Source organism: Etheostoma cragini, chromosome 15 (genome assembly GCF_013103735.1).
Source record: "Etheostoma cragini isolate CJK2018 chromosome 15, CSU_Ecrag_1.0, whole genome shotgun sequence".
NCBI classification, from domain to species: Eukaryota; Metazoa; Chordata; class Actinopteri; order Perciformes; family Percidae; genus Etheostoma; species Etheostoma cragini.
In genome coordinates, this window is record NC_048421.1 from 22,570,869 (window position 1) to 22,589,423 (window position 18,555).

General features: G+C 40.8%; 1 protein-coding gene and 1 long non-coding RNA gene across 5 annotated transcripts; both read left to right on the plus strand.

Annotated features, from left to right (window-relative positions):
- Positions 1–441: 441 nt before the first annotated feature.
- LOC117957493 lies at positions 442–2,894 on the plus strand. The gene is made up of 2 exons (XR_004659522.1): positions 442–984; positions 1,509–2,894. It is a non-coding gene; the product is annotated as an uncharacterized LOC117957493 (long non-coding RNA).
- A 2,800-nt stretch (positions 2,895–5,694) lies between these two features.
- Positions 5,695–16,884, plus strand: dus1l (dihydrouridine synthase 1-like (S. cerevisiae)). Of its 4 annotated transcripts, none has more exons than XM_034893264.1 (14): positions 5,695–5,815; positions 6,965–7,210; positions 8,071–8,179; positions 8,895–8,945; positions 9,094–9,206; positions 9,649–9,731; positions 10,476–10,579; positions 10,739–10,886; positions 12,104–12,200; positions 13,408–13,496; positions 13,673–13,842; positions 13,937–13,974; positions 14,279–14,354; positions 15,799–16,884. In XM_034893264.1, exons 2-14 carry the CDS (start codon positions 6,974–6,976, stop codon positions 15,996–15,998), a joined length of 1,515 nt encoding a protein of 504 aa, XP_034749155.1. In that variant the 5' UTR covers positions 5,695–5,815; positions 6,965–6,973; the 3' UTR covers positions 15,999–16,884. The 4 variants fall into 4 exon arrangements, with proteins under 4 accessions (XP_034749155.1, XP_034749153.1, XP_034749154.1 ...); XM_034893262.1 differs by having other exon boundaries at positions 5,697–5,815; positions 6,925–7,210; XM_034893263.1 differs by lacking the exon at positions 5,695–5,815 and adding an exon at positions 6,425–6,442 and having other exon boundaries at positions 6,925–7,210.
- Positions 16,885–18,555: the final 1,671 nt, after the last annotated feature.

The window sequence follows — 18,555 nt, forward strand, 5'->3', positions numbered from 1 at the left end:
ATAACATGATTGATTCCCCATAACGCTCTTTGGCAAGTACAGATCTCTACTTTCATTAATTTCGGCGGCGTCTTCTTCAATTTTATAGCATTTGAAAAACAAATTGAAGTGGTTTTGAAATAGTATTGAGTAAAAGTTGACATATTCCAGTCTGTAATTATCCATCAACATACATTCCTTTCATTTTAGTCTAAATAATTCCTAATTTCTGCTTTTCCAACTCAAACTTTTCCTATAAATGAAGTTTATTGACCATCAATTTCAAAAATAACTGTAAAACTAAAGTTAATAAGCTAGTGTTTTGTAGTTGAAAACTTCAAAAAAGTGTCAAAAGTGTTAAAAAAAGGGACAAAAATGTAAGAAAAAGTTAAAAACATCGATAAAAGGCATCAACCAAAGTATTGATTTGCAATTTTGAGGGGAAGACAACACAATGATTTATTGCCGGTATTGTCGATATTGAACCTGTATTTGCTTGGTATCTGATCAATACCAGATATTGCAGTATTGCACACCAATACTTAACAACGCTGTGCTCCCACCGAACGTACTTGTGTGCGGGAGCAGGCAGTGGACCAAACCACTGTGGAAGGGGAGGGGGGGCTCAAGATGTTTTAAAACTGCATTGTTTTACTACCTACACAGTTATTTTATTTACATAATATTACATTATTTACAATACACACAGCATGTTTTTTTATTCATTTTTAGGATATATATTTATTTACTATGCTCATTCCTTTTTTTAAAAGAACCCAAGATAGATACATAGATAGATAATGACTTCAATCATCCCGTGGGAAATTCTAGGCATCCAGTAGCTTAGACAATCATAACACAACAAACACATACACACATATATCTGACATACATAAAAATCAGTCACAGAAATTTACAGAGTTAAAGGTGCTAAGGTAGACTGTATCTTAAAAACAAAAGGCTGCTTTCTTTTTAGAACATGTTATAAAGTCTCTCATGTTATCAGTAATAGTAGTACTGTGTACTTTTATTGTCCCCGTGGGTTCGGAAGGCCCTTTGTGACATATGCTTCAAACAAATAGTCCCTCTATCAGACACCAACAGACATAACATGACAACATGCCTCACACACCACAACACACTACTCTATACACCCTTGGGTATGACCAGGCCAGCTGGACATCTATCTTATTTTGAATGATTTAAGGCTTATTTGGATCTGTTCTTGGGCACAAACAAGGCCTAGATGGCAGTAGTTTAAAATGAGATGCCATGCCGTGTGTGCAGTCACACACAATGCTATTGGCCGTTCTCACCAGTCTATCTTTGTAAATGTGTGCAATGCTCGGAAGTGTTCTCCCAAGTAACTTACTGCCAGTTGTAACGTTTTTCTCTGATTGTCCTTTTCTGTGACTCAGTGGCATTTCCAAACCAGCAGGTAATACAGCAAGTTAAAAATCTTTCTGCAACAGAAGCTTTATTTATTTTTTCTTTTCTAACATCGTTTAAGATTAATGATAAAATAAAAGGAAGCTCAGTTGTGTAACTAGGAACACCTTCCTAATTATGCTGAAAATGAGTTAGTGTTTGCCGTGAAAACGCTTGAAAGGCTCGTAATATCCTTACTCCTCGGTGTCATTACAGAAAAAAGTATCTTCCCCTATACGTGCTTTAACAGTTCCAGTGGATTTGATGTTAAAATGAGAAGTGTTTTTCTGTCGTACCAGTATACTACATGTTTGCTAATGGGCGCTTCGTGCATCGAGTGTGCAGTTGTTTGAAGATTGTCGCTGGTGTTGTCTTTAGCTTTGCTATACCTCCAAAAATGATAAGCAGGGACCAAATTATTCTCCACAGCTTTGTTATGGTCTTTATTACTATGTCTTGTGAGATATTTACAGCCTATTATAAATATATATAAACTTGTAGAGTTTGCAATACAGTCAGGCAGAGACTTTCTTTCAAAATGGATTCAACATATTATTAGCAAAGATAAATAATAATCATGATAGGTATTTTTTTATTTACACAACATTCCATGATTGGCTTACTGGCCTGTGGGTAAGGAAGCCATCCACACACACATTTAAGCCTAGGGATTCACTACATGCAATACTAGATTACTGTGTGTGTGTGTGTGTGTGTGTGTGTTTCAGGGAAAGACATTAGCACATTAACCTGTGCTATTATATTCCTCATACTGCTCTCACAGAGCGTCGAGTGTTAGTGGTGGTGCACATGCAGGGAAAACAGAACATAATAAAACTGCAGCTGTGCCTCATCTGTCAGTGTCCATGGTGACGGATGACTTCTACAGTGTAGAGCAGCGGGTGGGACTTCATTTGAAGTGTCCCTCAGCTTAGCAATGGGCCATAATGTCTTCATTTGACCATTTAACACAGATGGACAATCCACCTGAAACAGCTGCTACAGAAAAAGATGTATTTATTTTTGAATGCTTCTAAATGTCTTGTCATTAAATATTGTATTTATCCTCCAATGTTATGGATCATTTTATTCTAATGTAAGACAGTGCATTTTGTTTAATATTATGCTCTCTAGCTATTTGTTCTGTCTTATAAAAACGTGTCTGACTAACATTTGAATGTACAGTGTGTCCGTCTGTGTGATGAAGTTGCAATCAAACAGTGGTTTGGAGATGTGTCTGACGGTGAAGCAGATCAACCTCACAGCTGATCCTGGTATCAACACACAAGCCATGAAATGCATAAAGTGGGGACACACCCCTGTAACGTAAATTTCACATTCTAACCACAAAATCCTCCTGAATGTCACTGATATCAGTCCAAACCGACTGAATTGTTCTTTAATTTGAACCTTTCTGTCTGTCTGTTTTCACAATTCTGTATCCTGTGTGTGAAAAAACATATATTCTGAAAATAAAAATGTCGTCAGAAATCACGTCCCGTTCCTGTATTCCTCTTATGTGCAATATCAGCTCTCGCGATAGAAGCTGGTGGTTTTCATTTGGTTCTAATAAATGTTATGTAGCCTAATATCCTCTTAAAATTTCCAATCCAAGCATCAATGCTAATTCAGTGATAAAAGAAAGATGCTAAATCATGTATCCACTTCAATATCTAATGGAAAATAATCTCAAAAGGAAATAGCACAAGGTGATTTCAACATAGAACACAGCGTGTTCAATCACACAGTATTTCAAAAATGAAATACTTTTGCCCAGGAAACCCGGCTTGTTTGCTCCTCAAGCGTGTTCTAAACCAGATAAGGTAAAAGTACTTCATTGTCACATACTCATGTATGTAGCAAAATTCATTCTCTGGATTTTTACCCATCTCTCAAGGGAGCAGTAGGCAGCCATTTACAACGCCAGGGGACCAACTCCACATCTGAGCCAGTGCCTTAGTCAAAGCCTTGAATGACCTGGATTTGAACCCACAACCCTTCCTGCTGTGAGGCCTCAGTGCTAGCCATTGGGCCATCATGTTGAAAGGTGTTTGAGCGCCTAAATTCAAGCGCCTGTACAATTCGTATACCTTGTTACGGATTATTGAACAGGCCAACAGTATATTAAATAGTTAAAAACTCCACATATGCTGGTACTGATGGACCACTGTCTGCATAAAAAGTGTTTCTATCTTTCAATTCAATTTTATTTATAGTATCAAGTCATAACAAGAGTTATCTGGAGACACTTTACAGATAGATTAGGTCTAGACCAAATTCTATAATTTATAAAGTCTCAACAATTTTATTAATTCCCCAAAGAGCAAGCATTTAGTGTGACAGTGGCGAGGAAAAACTCCCTTTTAGGAAGAAAACTTGGACAGACCCAGGCTCTTGGTAGGTGGAGTCTGATGGGGCCGGTTGGGGGTGGGGGGTGACGCAAAGTGGCAATAACAGTCACAATAAAGATAATGGAACATTGACTAAAAATGGTAGTTGTAGTAGTTCATGTCATAGCAGGGCGTTACAGTATAAGCATAGCAGGGCATAGTAGGGCATGGCTGGACGTAGCAGGGTGTAGTGCAGATGGACCATGGCAACAGCTGCAACTTAGATCTTGGGGCCATCCTAATCCAAGGAAATATGCTGGACAAAAAGAAAACATAAGGACTCCAGGGTGTAAGCTCCCCAGAACTCAGTTAGTAGCTAACAGGCATTTCTGGGATGCACATTAATGGAAAGATAAAGGACAGAGGAGCTCAGTGTGTCAAAGGAAGGAAATCCCCTGGCAGTCTAGAACTATATCAGCATGACTAAGAGGACCCTGGTCGGGCTGTACTGCCCTGCCTCCCTCCACTTCTACTATATTATTGATTATATGGTAAATTAATCTGACGACCATGAAGAGATGCAGGTGGGATAGGCGGACGCTGCAAATTCAATTCAATTCAATTTTATTTATAAAAAAAAGAGTTATCTCGAGACACTTTACAGAATTAACAAGGACCCAACAGTTCTGGTAGTTTCCTCCAGAGTAAGCAACAGTGCGACAGTGGCGAGGAAAAATTCCTTATAGGGAGAAACCTGGGACAGGCCCGGGGTCTTGGTAGGCGGTGTCTGACGGGCCAGTTGGGGTTAGAATGAAGAGTGGAAATAACAAAAAGTTGAAAAAATAGTAGTTTGTAGCAGTTCTTTGTAGTAGTTCATGGCATAGCAGGGCACTGTGGGCATTGCAAGGCACAGCAGGACGTAGCTGGGTACCACAGAGTGTAGCAAGATGAACTTGCAAGAGAGACAGGGTAAAGAGAGAAGCCTGGTCGGGCAAGAACTCTCCGCAAATCCTCACTCCCTAAGCTTTATCAAAGAGGAGGGTTTTCAGGTTATTCCTAAATATGGAGACAGTGTCTGCCTCCCAAACCAGGACCAAGAGCTGGTTCCACAAGAGAGGAGCCTGATGGCTGAAGGCTCTGGCTCCCATTCTACTTTTAGAGACTCTAGGAACCACAAAGTAACCCTGAATTCTGGGACCATAGTGGTTCAATAAGGCTCTAAGAGCTCTTCTATATATGTTGGTGTTAGACCATTTAGAGGGAGGAGGATTCAGGATTTTAAATTAAATTCTGGATGTTACAGGAAGTCAATGCAGAGAAACTAAAACAGGACAAATATGATCTCTTAGTTCTTGTCAGAACACGCGCTGCAGCATTCTGGATCTGGAGTCTTAAGGGATAGTAAGGACCTGATAGTAAGGAATTACAATAGTCCAGCCTGGGAGTAATTTATAATTTATACTCTTTATTGATCCCCTATGGGGAAATTACAATTTACTCTCTGTTGTTATTACACAATACACATAGGCCTGAAATACACACATGCTTAGTTCCTATACATGCACTAATGGAGAGATGTCAGAATGAGTGGGCTGCCAGCTGGACCAGCACCCCAAGCACTTGAGGGGGGTTGCTCAAGAGCACCTGGCAGTAAATTGGCATCAATCCACACTCTGTACTTTGGTCTGAACAGGGACTTGAACCAGCGACACTCCGGTTCCCAACCTGAGCTACTGCCACCCCCAACAGTAACAAATGTAAGTAAGTAAGTAAGTGCTTTTTTGAATTAAGTACAGTAGTCGGCAATAACCTTTTTTACCACTACTTTCATCCTTGACACCATGAGAGGGCGACAACACACCAAGTTAGATAGATACTGGGATACCAGTCTCGCAATGCCAGACCAATCGCAATCTTCACCACATGTCTCCACAGCGCTGTGGACAGACACCCACCATTTCTACCGAGAAGAAGAAGAAGAAGAAGGCCGGAAACGTTCCTCACCGGTATTGTTACGCTGTTGCACACATTTGGAACGCGCTGCGCCAGGAATACTCTAAACTCTCACAGTATCACAGGTGAAACAACAAACTGTGAAGCTATATATCGATAATTACAGTTAGCCAGATAGTACATGAGCAGAGCAATGCATGCTGCCACCAGAGAAACATAACGGTTGTCATTGTTCTGTCAGACTCAGAGTTGTGTAACGTTACTGCGACGGTACATCATGTGCTTACGTTAATTAACACCTGACTGCTGTTAGCTTTTACTATTTCAATGGAATTAACGTTACAGCTCAGTCACAGGGAGCTAACTAGATATTTTGTGGAAAACGCTTATAACGTTTTAAGCAGACGGTAGCAAAAGTCAAAGACAGAAACCAACAAGAAAATGGAGTTGTCCACTTTGCTGTCGCTAGCGTCAGGTGTGACTAAACTTGCTATACAGCTAGCTAGTTAAGCTACAACATTTTGAGTGTCACAAACGTTAGCTACACATGTCACATAGACAGCAAAGCATATCACTTTAGTCTGAAAACGACAGGTAGCTTAAAAACTGCTCAATTAAAATATATTTCAGTGTTAGACTGGTCACTACTTTTAGATATATTCTTGGGGAAGGTCCCCTAGTTCACGGCTGGATAGAAACTACCAAACTAACTTAAATACTAATAAATATCCATTTTTTCCCCAGACTGTTAGGTAAGCTAACCACCATATCAAAATAATATTTATTGTTGTATTTTAACCTATTAGTTCATGTATATTGTATCCTAGTATTTAATTTAAATTTATATTCTGTGCTGTGTGACTGATTTTGCTGCTCTAACACTATAATTTCTCATTTTATTTGGATCAATAAATAGCTAGCTAGCTAGCTATCTACTAAAGAGGAAATGACTAGAGAGATAGAAGGCTGAGGCTGGAAAGAGAGCAGAAATACAGTGCCAGAGAAAATCCACATAGTCAAAGTGTTCTGGGTAGTAAAAGGTTGCACATGTAAAGGAGCATTCCAACATGTCATGTCAATTCAACACAATTTCAAATCTTTGACCTAAAGCTGGAAGGAAAATTAGTGGAACTACTGGCTGCTACAGCATGACTTGGACATGCATCTATCACACTTTATTTCATGTAACTTTTCCTTAAGTCTGTCCACTGTGTGTACCACTTTATTTTGGCAGGGTCTTTATTGATTTTTTTGTCTTTTGTGGTCTGGTGAAGTCAACTGTGATGGCCAAGCTCCAGGGCTTTGAGTTCTGGAGGAAGACCCTGAAAGAAGCGCGGTATGTGGTGGCGCCCATGGTGGACCAGAGCGAGCTCGCCTGGCGCCTGCTGAGCCGGCGGCATGGCGCTCAGCTCTGCTACACCCCCATGCTGCATGCTCAGGTGTTTGTTCGCGATGCCAACTACCGGAGAGAAAACCTCTACAATGAGCTGTGTGAAGAGGACAGACCTCTGATCACACAGGTGAGGATCCACACCGGCGAGCTCATTCACTCCCAGCATGTTTATGATCTTGTGCCGTGCTCACATACCCTGGAAATCCAGAGTTCTCGCCAGAGCACAACAGTGAATTTGCTCAGTGAATTACTCTGGCATCGAGTAATGCTGCTCATTAACTATACCCTTGTAGCCGAGCTGCACCAGTCACATCGGTGTATCTGATATAGGCGGGCCAGAGGCGAGCTAAACAGATGACGACAGTTTAATATACCAGTTAGCTCAGCTGGTAGCTAAATGTATGGGGCTCTGGATGTATCAGCCTGTGTTTTGTTGTGATTGGTCGTAGTGTTCAATTGCGTGCAGTGAGATTTTCAAATGCACGCTTGGTGCCGTCCTTCGAGATGGGCGAGTTTTGTTACTGGATGTCAGGTCCTTAATCTTTCACATTTGGATTTTTGGGATTTCTGGATTTTCAGGCTAGTGGTCACATGCTTGTCTCAAGGTATCGTGTGAATTAGGGCTGGGGGGGGGGGGGGGGGGGGGGGGGGGGGGGGGGGGGTTGTTTGGCAGTTGAGTTCGAATATCAACAATCTTCATGCAGCACCTTTTAATTGAGAGGGAGAAAAATGAGTGCAGGTTAAAACGTCTTGTTTTGCAAGTAAATTCTTATTTTTTCTTTTTGTTCCTAATGAAATACAAAATGTTAATATTTCCAAAGGACAATGAGTAATCGTTTTGAATAATTAAAATATTGACCAGAATAATCATTATTTTTTTCCATTATTAAGCAGCCCTATTATTCTGTTCCATTGACACTGTTTTTTCTTACATTGTTGCCTCATATAATACCAGTAAATCCCAGTGTTGCGTTCCCTGTGTGTCAGTTTTGTGCCAATGATCCAGAGGTGTTCCTCCAGGCGGCTCTGCTGGCCCAGGACTACTGCGATGCCATCGACCTTAACCTGGGCTGTCCACAGATGATCGCTAAGAGAGGTATACACATTTCGGTCCCCTATTTTCCTCCAGGCGCATCAGTGCTGCATTCTGGAGGGGCCACGGCCCCCGCGAGCAATTGCTGCCATTCAAGTCAACGCTTAATACTCCACCAGCTGCGCCGCGTCCCAGAAGCGTGTGTGAAGCAGCTCTCCACTCTGATAAAGATACGTGTTAAGTCTATTTTCACGCAACAGCCGGACAGGAAGTGAAACAGTGAGACTGTCCAGTCAGTTTATCAAAAGACACCTCCCAATATTGTTTAGGTCTCCTTTACAACACCATTGACCAAGAGAGACTCATCTTGGAGGTTGAAAAACATAATACGACATCACAGATGGTTTTTTTTTATAGGGAGAACACCAGAAAAGAGAAGACATGGAGATATTTTACAGGAGTGGTAGATGCTAGCTTAATAAATACTCCATTGATCTGTAAAGTCCTTTTAGAGATAATAACATCTGCGAGGTGGGCAGCAAGACGCCCCGCTTCTGAGACGCTCCCGTTGTGGTATGGCGCGTAGTGGAGGACGGAACAAAACAGCGGCACAGCCGGACCGCCGCACAGACGTGCCCAGTGGAGAATCAGGAGTTAAATCCCCCTAAATTCTGTCTTTGGAGACTCCTAGTGGTTTTAGCAGAAAAGTAACTGAAGCCGACCTTGCAAACCACTTGAAAAGAAAAAAATCTAACCTGTCTTGATGCTTGTTTCAAAGGGCACTATGGAGTTTTCTTACAAGACGAGTGGGAGCTGTTAGAGAAAATGGGTAAGGCTACCTTCATCTAAATCTAGGACTCCGGGAGGATCTTAGTCAAAATGTAACATGTCAAATTTCTTGCACCTGTGTTCTTATTCTGTTTTCCATATCCCAACAGTTTAACCTGACCTAACATTTCCTTCTATTTTTGTAACAGTCAGTTTAGCCAATGAAAAGCTCTCGGTGCCCATCACATGCAAGATCCGTGTGTTCAAGGAGATAGAAAAGACGGTCCGCTATGCCCAGATGCTGGAGAAAGCCGGATGTCAGGTGGGACTGGCATTTAACCAAACAGAGGAGCTGATAGGAGCTTAATTTTTACTTTAAAATGTTTAAATAGTTTAAAACCTGCATTCATTGCAGCTTCAGGAAGCATAAGTTAACCTGTTGATTTCTTTAAAAATGTCCTTTTTTTCTCTCAGTTACTTACTTTTCTCCTACTTAATGTGTTTGTTCCTGTTTGTGCATCTACTGTAAATAGCAACACATTTGGGATGTATTTAGTACTTGTATTTATTTATGGGGGGGAATCAGTTGGTTTTGGAGGAATATATTTTGCGTAAATATGTTTTGTATTTCCTGTTTAATTGTGTTAAGGACCCTGAGTTAAGGACCCTGTCAAATATTACATCTCAAGGGGTTATCCTAATAAATACCTATTAGAAAATGTGATAAAAAAAAGTCCTGAGTTTGGCTTCAAATATCTTTCCAGCTGCTGACAGTGCATGGCAGAACCAAAGAGCAGAAAGGAGCCATGACGGGTGTCGCTAACTGGGAGCACATCAGGGCAGTACGGTGAGCTACCACCAACCTTGTTTTAAGCCTGTGTTACTCATGGCGCGGCTCGTTAGCCTCCTGTGGCTCGCCGAGCTTTAATTTATGGCTCGCATGGCAGTAAATAATACGGTATTATGACTATGCAGTCAATACAGATATTTCATACAACAAGTAAACATAATATACTATCTTTTTTTCAACATACTATACTATGACTTTAGTGTTTTTTTTTTGGAAAGAATATACTATGACCATCACTATAGCAGGGCTATAACATAACCCTAAGTCTGCTCTATTACAAAATAATTTAGTTTAACTTGCTCTGCCCTTCCGTCCATAACACTGACTCACTGCGGAGTTTGGGCGGTCATATTGAATGTGCTCTTGGATGGTTAGATACACGATGGCTAAAGTAGAAAAAATTGCATATTGTATGCTCAGGGGTGATAGATTGGTAAGCAGATATTCTATTTATGACTGGATTTAGCTTAGGTACTAAAAGGTTGCTCTCCTATTGACTTTGTCCAATCAGTGTGACTCTCATGAAAAAACAGTGAAGACCACTGTTTTAAGCCTCCACATGTCTATACACATTTAGTCTGAAACGTTCACATTTGACCAGCTCCTCCAGTGGTCTCAAACCAATAATTTAATGCTCCTTTACATCCTTTATTCAAAACCAAATGATGAATAGTGCTTATGTTTGCCTCATTTTGGAAAACGACGTATTTTCAATAACAATTTAGTGTGTTTTTGCTGCAGGAAGGCAGTAAATATTCCAGTCTTTGCAAATGGCAACATTCAGCACCTGAGTGATGTGGAGCGCTGCATTCAGGAGACGGGAGTGCAGGGAGTTATGAGTGCAGGTCTGCAATGTCTCATTATACACAGTTTTTGTTTCTGATTAACTTTCGAATTCATTTTCTAATTCTGTTTACAGATGATTTATAATGTACATTCATGCTCAGGAGATGCATTGTTTAGAAACTGATTTTTGTGTTCATGTTGGTATTATTTTTTTTTAGAGGGGAACCTCCACAACCCGGCACTGTTCGAAGGATGCAGCCCCCCCGTGTGGGAGATGGCTGAGGAATATCTGCAGGAGGTGCAGCGGCATCCCCCCTGCACTCTGTCCTATGTACGAGCCCACCTCTTCAAGCTCTGGCACCACACGTATGTCACAATACTAGATGTGTGTGTGTGTGTGTGTGTGTGCGCGCGTGCATGTAATACAAGATGACAGTCTCCATGCTATTAGTCTTAGCTAAATGCTGCTTCCTTAAGATTTCAGTCTGTCCTGGTTGATTTGGCACCACCCATGGTTACTGTGGCAACAGCAAGTTCAGTACCACAGCAAACACTCCTTGAACAGCTACAGCAGAAGAGCAAGGGGTGTATCTGTTTTCAGTGAAATGCACATTGTGTTCCTGGCTACGTCACTTTAAAAGCCACCCCATATTTCACCAGCAGGAGGAAATGTCAACTTAGCATTAGCAGTAACAAAATCCAGCTCTGGTAGGGCTGAAAATGGATCATAAAACGGTAAAGGCCTGTCCACACCAAGAAGAATAACTAGAAATATATTTTTAAAAACCATTGTAACTGAAGTTACACCTGATAACGACAACGACAGTGGGGAACTAGAGTGTTGGGATGGATTTGATAAATGATAGAAACACTGACTGACAATTAAAATCCATCTGAATTCAGTATCGCGTCATGTTCAATATTCTCTCAATTTCAATTCAAAGCAGCTTTACTAACATGGGAAACATACATTGCCAAAGCAAGTGTGAAATTAAAAACCCCATTTTGTATGTTCAGAAATGTACAGACAATAAGTAAAGATCCACTATAAAAAAAAAATATTTGTAAACAGAGCTGTGTAACATGGCATCATCGTTACCGAATATATAGATGAAAGCCGCTCGTTATGGCAACCCATTTCAAGAAGTTTGTCTATGGAGATATCATGGCTGTTGGCTGGATTGTAACAGGGGCTCCAAATACTTTTTTTCTGTATTTAGTGCGTGAGAAAATGGTCATGAGAGCCTGTAAAAAGTGTCAATTGTGTGAGTCTCACAGTAAGTGGGTGAGAGTTGGCAACCCTGCAACATATTTACTGTACCAAGTGACGTGCCACTGTGCAGGTTGAGCTGAGAGTTACATGCACAACCCAGCTCAAATTTCACTTGCACATGGAATTTTAGCCCTGCGTTAGCAATGGGCTGTGGCTGAAACACCTCAAGTCACTAATTGGGTGTCCACGCGGACTATTCTGGGAGCACGTCTAACATTTCTGATACATTTTAATCTAGAGATTTTTGATATGGAACAAAGTCTTGACACTCAGATAATAAATCTTGGTGTGTGTGTGTGTGTTTGTGTAGGCTACAGATCCACCAGGACCTGAGAGAAGAGCTGGCTAAGGTGAAGACCCTTGAGGGTTTAGCCGCTGTCAGCAAACAGCTGAGGCTGCGCTGCCAGGTAACCGCAAACAGCAGTATTACCGCCATTTTCCCCCAGACGCGTCATATCGTAATCACGGCTTTTCAAGTCAACAGCAGCAGCGGCACGTCCCAGAAGCGTGCTTGAAGCTGCTTTCTTCTCCGTTAAAGATACTGCCCAGGTCTATTTTTTCACACAAGCTTGTGGACTGTTCGGACAGCTAAGCAGGAGGTTAAACAGAGAGCGTCCAGTCAGTTTACTAAAACACCCCCCATATCGTATATTATGTCTCCTGTACAACACCACGGACAACGAGAGATTAATTTCAGAGGTAGAAAAACATAATACTACATCAAAGATCTTTTTTATCAGGACAACGCCAGAAAAGAGAAGACACAACCACAATAATAAATACGTGGTGGTTCTGTAAAGTACTTGTAGAGACCATAACACCTGCGAGTCGGCCGGCTAGACGCTCCGCTTATGAGACGGTCCCGGTGTGGTATGGTGGAGGATGGAACAAAACCAGAACTTAGCCGGAAAGCAGATGCGCCCAGTGAAAAATGGCTGTTAGAAATGCTGCACTAGGGGAAGTGGAGTTGGGCCATAGAGAGAGGGAGAGAGGTGAAACAAGAAAGCAGGCAAACTTTAAAAGTGCTCATATTTTGCTTTCGGCTTTTCCCTTAATTGTGTTATTTATCTTTTTTTTGTTCAAGTTATAGGTTAACAAAGTGAAAAAGCCCAAAGGGACTTACCATCTCCAACAGAAAACACTGTTCACAAACTGCTCCGAACAGCTCTGTTGTAGTATAGCCTTTATTTCCGTGACGAACGCTCGTCCCTTTGTAACCCACGTTAGAATGCTCGCGTATCTGCCAGCGTGACACACCCTCATACTCAACTGCAACTGACTGGCTAGTAGTCCTTACCTAGCTACTGCGAATGTGTGACTCCCAACAAAGATGGTACAGTACTCGTACCGTGTCACACCTCCCCATCAGAAGAAACTAGGACTAAATATTAAGGTTAAGGGAAAGTTAGCCCAGGCGCTAACTCACACAGCAAAGATCAGTGTTTCTGAAAACATTTAATAGTGAAATAGGCCATACAGTTGCTAAATCTCTTTATTTCCGATCAACAAAGGCAGGGAATTGGGAAATTACACTGTCAATGGACACACACTTTGACAGGATGGAGGAGAATTGGTGTACCAGTAGCTGAACTGTGTGTGTGTGTGTCTGTACAGGAGGAGATAGCCAAAGGAAAGGATGTGGAGGAAAAGGAGGGCGGCCTGCCATTCCCCCACTGGATCTGCCAGCCATACGTCAGACCAGAGTGAGTCAGTCTCTATTTTCATTGGGACACTTTCATACAATTATCATACATCTGAAGAGTAGACGTCAAAGTAGTCTACGTTCTTGGACAGTGAGCTGCAGCAGAGTATCAGCAGGAAAAGAAGTGAAGAAAGGTTCTCTAACACAATAACATTACTTACTGCCTGTGCCTCACAGGCCGAAGGAGCCCGTTGCCAACGGTAACAACCATGGTTCAGAGGTGAAGAAGACAGTGTGTCAGAAGAGGTCACTGGAGGACTCGGATGGAATAGCTGACACACTCTCCAAAAACAAGCAGAAGAAGAGATCCCGAAACCCACACAAGAACTTCAATCCCGAGCAGAAACGTGAGTTTAACTCGTGACTTTCACCTCAAACCGCCGAATTCCTCTTTAAAATGCAAAGAATGCTACAAAAGTTTTCTCTTCCTTCCTTCCACAGCCAAGTACATCAAATGTGAGCAGTGTGGGAACCCAAAGGTCAGTGTTTTTGAGGAAATGTCTGTGTAATGTCAATGAAAAAAAAGAAGAAAAAAAAAAGTTCAGGGTTCAACGTTGACATTTTCTTCCCCGTTAGTTGGACAACAGACAATTATTTGTTACTTTGTTAAACCAATAACTCATTTGATATCTATAAGGATTTCCGTTGAAGACGTTGTCCTATTGCAACGGCGTCTGAGCATGACCTTCTGTAAGCGTTGCCTTTTGTTTGATCAACTTCCCCCAAAGACTCAGGAAGAGGTTTCCAGCCCCAGCACCTGATGTGGTTTCTTTTGCTCTGCAGGGAAATAAATGTGTCTTCAACCTGTGTCGAGGCTGCTGCAAGAAGAAGGCCTACAAGGAGGTGGCAGACTGTCCAAGTCAGTACATGCACTCATAGCAAACCACTATATGTAGGGCTGGGCAATATACTGATGTATCGATATCGCGATATGAGACTAGATTTTGGATATATGGTTATATGTTAAGTGTTGTCTCTACCTGGTTTACAGGCTGCGTTACAGTAATGTGATGTAAAGTTCTGATCTTACCAGACTGTTCTAGCTGTTCTGTTATTTACCTTTACCCACTAAGGCATTAAATCATTTCTGGCGAATATTTATCAAAAATCTCATTGTGTAAATAACATTTTGTTAAAGCACCAACCATACAATATTGTCGCAATATCAACATCGCGGTATTTGATATTATTTTCTCTATATCTCCCAGCCCTAACTATATGTCTGTTTTATCACTAATATATCTGATTGGGTTGTCATCAAGTCATTTAGCCAACAAAGTATATCTAAAATTGAAAAAATGCTCATTCTGTTTCCATCCACTACTGTTAAAATACATTTTATCAAAAGCGCAACACGCTGAAGTGATTAGTTGAGTAGGGATTAGGGGCTGATTATTGGGGGAAGGAAATCACCAGACGCCTCCCGATATTATTTCATCACAATACGATATCGCAGTTTTAATATATTGCAATGTGTAACCTTTTTTTCCAACTTCAGATTTTTCAGAATTATAAATAATGTCCTCAACAGGAAATTTTGTCAACATGTGTTTTATCTAAAAAGATTAATTTCTCTTTGTTCATATCCGTTTTATTGCTGCAGAATGGGATTGTCAAGCAGACAAACTGAGCAATACATATATAATAAAGAGCCCTACTTGGCGCCTGTGTATTAATACAGTATTGCCACTGAAAATATCCCGATACTATGCTGTATCCCCCACCACTAAAAGTTACGTAATGTATGCAAACTGCTAAATTCACTACAAATGCTGATTTAATGATTTACTGTTAAGATTTAATGTCGAGTTTAGGTCTCTTTCACAGCTGCAGTTTGGTTAATTTTGGTCCCAGGTTTTCCGTGTGGTCTTTATTTAAAAAGTCCAAATTTTCAAAATCAAATCATTGTGGGCTTGTAGTTCTTTTCTTTCGCTAATCCAAATATAATTTACTGTATTGCGACTACAAACGGGACCACACAACATGTAACTTATATTGCAGCCAATCAACTTTCTTGTTATTGGCGCAAGTCTCAGACATAAAACAGATTTAGTTTTTTGGCTATGGGGAAGTGCAAGTTTAGTGATATTTGGCTTAAATAAAACTGTATGTAGGGCTTAGTTGATGTTGAGATAAAGGTCTTAAATTTCATTTATAATGGTCTTAAAAAAAGTCTTCCTTTTGACTTGGTGAAACCTGCAGAAACTCTGGAACCAGACCAATAAAGATAACAAGTATAATGATCTGTTGTTGCATTTTCGCTCCGGTGCTTTAATGGAAATAATCCCACCTTTGGTTGGCAGGCCACGGGCTGAGGTTCAAGACCAAGGCCGAGAAACTAAAATCTGAGGAGGACGAGAGAAGGCAGGACGGAAGGAAGGAGGACGAAACGAAGGAGGATGAGAGGAAGGAGCGCTTGGCGACAGACAGCAGCTCTCCCCCGCCTCCCCCAGATCCAAATACAGAACTGCAGGTGCAGTCTAAGACTCCACTGCCACTATGATCAGGGCTAAGGCTGTCCCTGCATGCGCCAAGCATACTCCGTTAATACAGACCTCTGCTATCACATGTCGGAATCAGGTACTTTTTCTGATGATGTGACAAATTAAACCCCTCAAAACCCATTGATCAAATTAGGTTCACGCCCCATTTCAGCCATGGTGGCCTTCAACGAGTTGCCCGACCTGCTGAACGGTTCAGTCCAGATGTTCATCTCTGCTGCAGGGCTGCTGTGTGGACCTGGTTTTATCCATTTTGCTGGTGATGAACACAAATTGTTGTGTTGTTTTGAGCCACAGAGAGATGCAGATACACAGCTGCTAAGAAACCTCAACAAGGAAGAGATACAAGTACGGATGGACACAGACCAAAACCTTAACAAAAACACTTTTTTTTTTTTTTGGGGATGTGGATTTTTGAATAATGATTTAGCTTTGGGTTTTGTTTTTCTTTTCTTTTTATTTTTTGACTGGGTCCGTTGGGATATATTTTTCTAATTAGTTTGTCTTTTTTAAGACAGATTTTATGGGGAGAAGTTTGAGCATTCTCTTAGCCAAAGTTGTTACTACACCAGTAAAATACTTTTTCCTTACAGGTTTCATTTGATTTAAGGTCATGCGTGTGTTTGCATGTTCTTCTTATTAGTTAACCTATTTATTTTGGGTAAAGGTTTGCCTGTAGTGCATTGACTTAGCCTACTTGTGCCTTTTGATGAGTAAGTAAGTACCACTGCCTATCCAGATATGAACCTGAAAATATACATCAACATGAATTATATTAGTAAAGATAAAGAACTTGTACACCACATTGATGATAGGCCTACTGGCCTATATCTATGGTAGCCATCCACAGATAGTTAAGGATCTACTGTGCCACATTTTAACATTAAAACGTGTAAATATGTGAATATGTATTTTTTTTTAAGCGCTTAGTATCGCACCATGTATGTAGTAGGGAGTCCCTGCTTAGTTTATTTTCATCTAAGGGGTCCTTGTTCTAAAAAGCGTTTATTACTTCTGGTCTAAGACATGCCTAGTGAGTACACAATCTACAGTAATATCTCCAAGAGTTTGAATTAAAATAAATATCTATCATGCCGTCATACCAAAGGGGTAGCACCGTGATGGCTGTCTGTAGTGACATACAGAGGAAAAGTCAGAAGTGGCGCACAGTTAATGACTCGTTTTCAATTAACAATGAGGAAAGGTGATCGCCATTGACAAACAACAACCAGGTCTAAAGTCAATAGCACAGCATTCCATTATTTTAACAGTGTATTAGTAAAAGGCTCCTAAGCTTATGCACACAAAAAGATTACAAATAAAACTATTACAGTGCAAATCTGCCATCATAATAGCAATGCACCAATGTTTTTGTACATTGTCTGTTAAAGGGATTGGAAGATGACACGCTTACTGGTTTATTGCATGTTCTACTCAAAACACACCTATAAATGAATAAGACACTAAGGACAAGCTTTTTGAACCATGCACCCGGCACACCTTTTTTCCAAACTAGCAAAATTGGTTTAATCCACGCCTTAAACACACCTGCGCTGTGCGCTTCATGCCATGCGCTTAGATTGTAAAAACAGGGCCCCTACTCTTTCTTTCTCTAAAATGTATTTCTTGCTAAAAAAAAGTAAACGGATCATACAGCAAATAATAATAATATAGATTACGTAGATACAACATAACACATTTTTGTTTTAAAAGGAGCGGGAAGAAGTACACACTTACTTAATCCCACCCCTTCTCCATAAAACATTAATTAACAAACTACCTCCATTTCTTTTCTTAACCTCTAAATTTACCCCAAATACTAATATTTTAGTATCAAAAATATATTCATTCAGAAAGTCAGGTAAATAAAATGGAAAAAGGGAAGCTAAGAATATACAATATTCTTCCTGTGCCCTGACCTGGGTAGTGCATACTGACTGTGATAAAATTCCGCGTATCTCCTCAAATACTGGGAAGTACTGCATCATACTGGTTCAGCAGAGGAGAACCATTAACCCACCCGGGTAACAACCTTATATCCTTGATGATGTTGGGAAGACGGGGCCAAAGACACCTGGCCAGCACTGAGAGGCTCAGGGGGAGCTCCTACCGTGAGGCCACTAGGATCCTAGTCCACATCCACAACGTCCCTTGCTGACATCCCGCCAGATTTCACTCTTTAGGCCGGATATCCTTTCAGCTTTCAGTGTGTAGGTATTGTAAACTCAGGTAAACTAAGATAAACCCGGACAGCTCGCTAGACTACCTGTCCAATTCTGTTGCAAGACAAAAACTGTAAAGCTTTTGAATGTACACGTTCCACCAAGTTCCTTCCCGAGGCTGTTTAGCAGTATTTTGCACCATTGCTCTGTTCATAATCAACAGCTGGACCATGACAAAACAAAACTAAGACCATGAACATTGTTTTTATTTTTTATTTTTTTAGCAATCTTAAAAGCAGAGGTCCAAATGTCTTGTAATTAATGGTTGTGGCTATTGGTCAGGCCAACATGAGATCTGCTTTTTTGGCTAATTTTCATTATAGCAACTTCTTCTTGG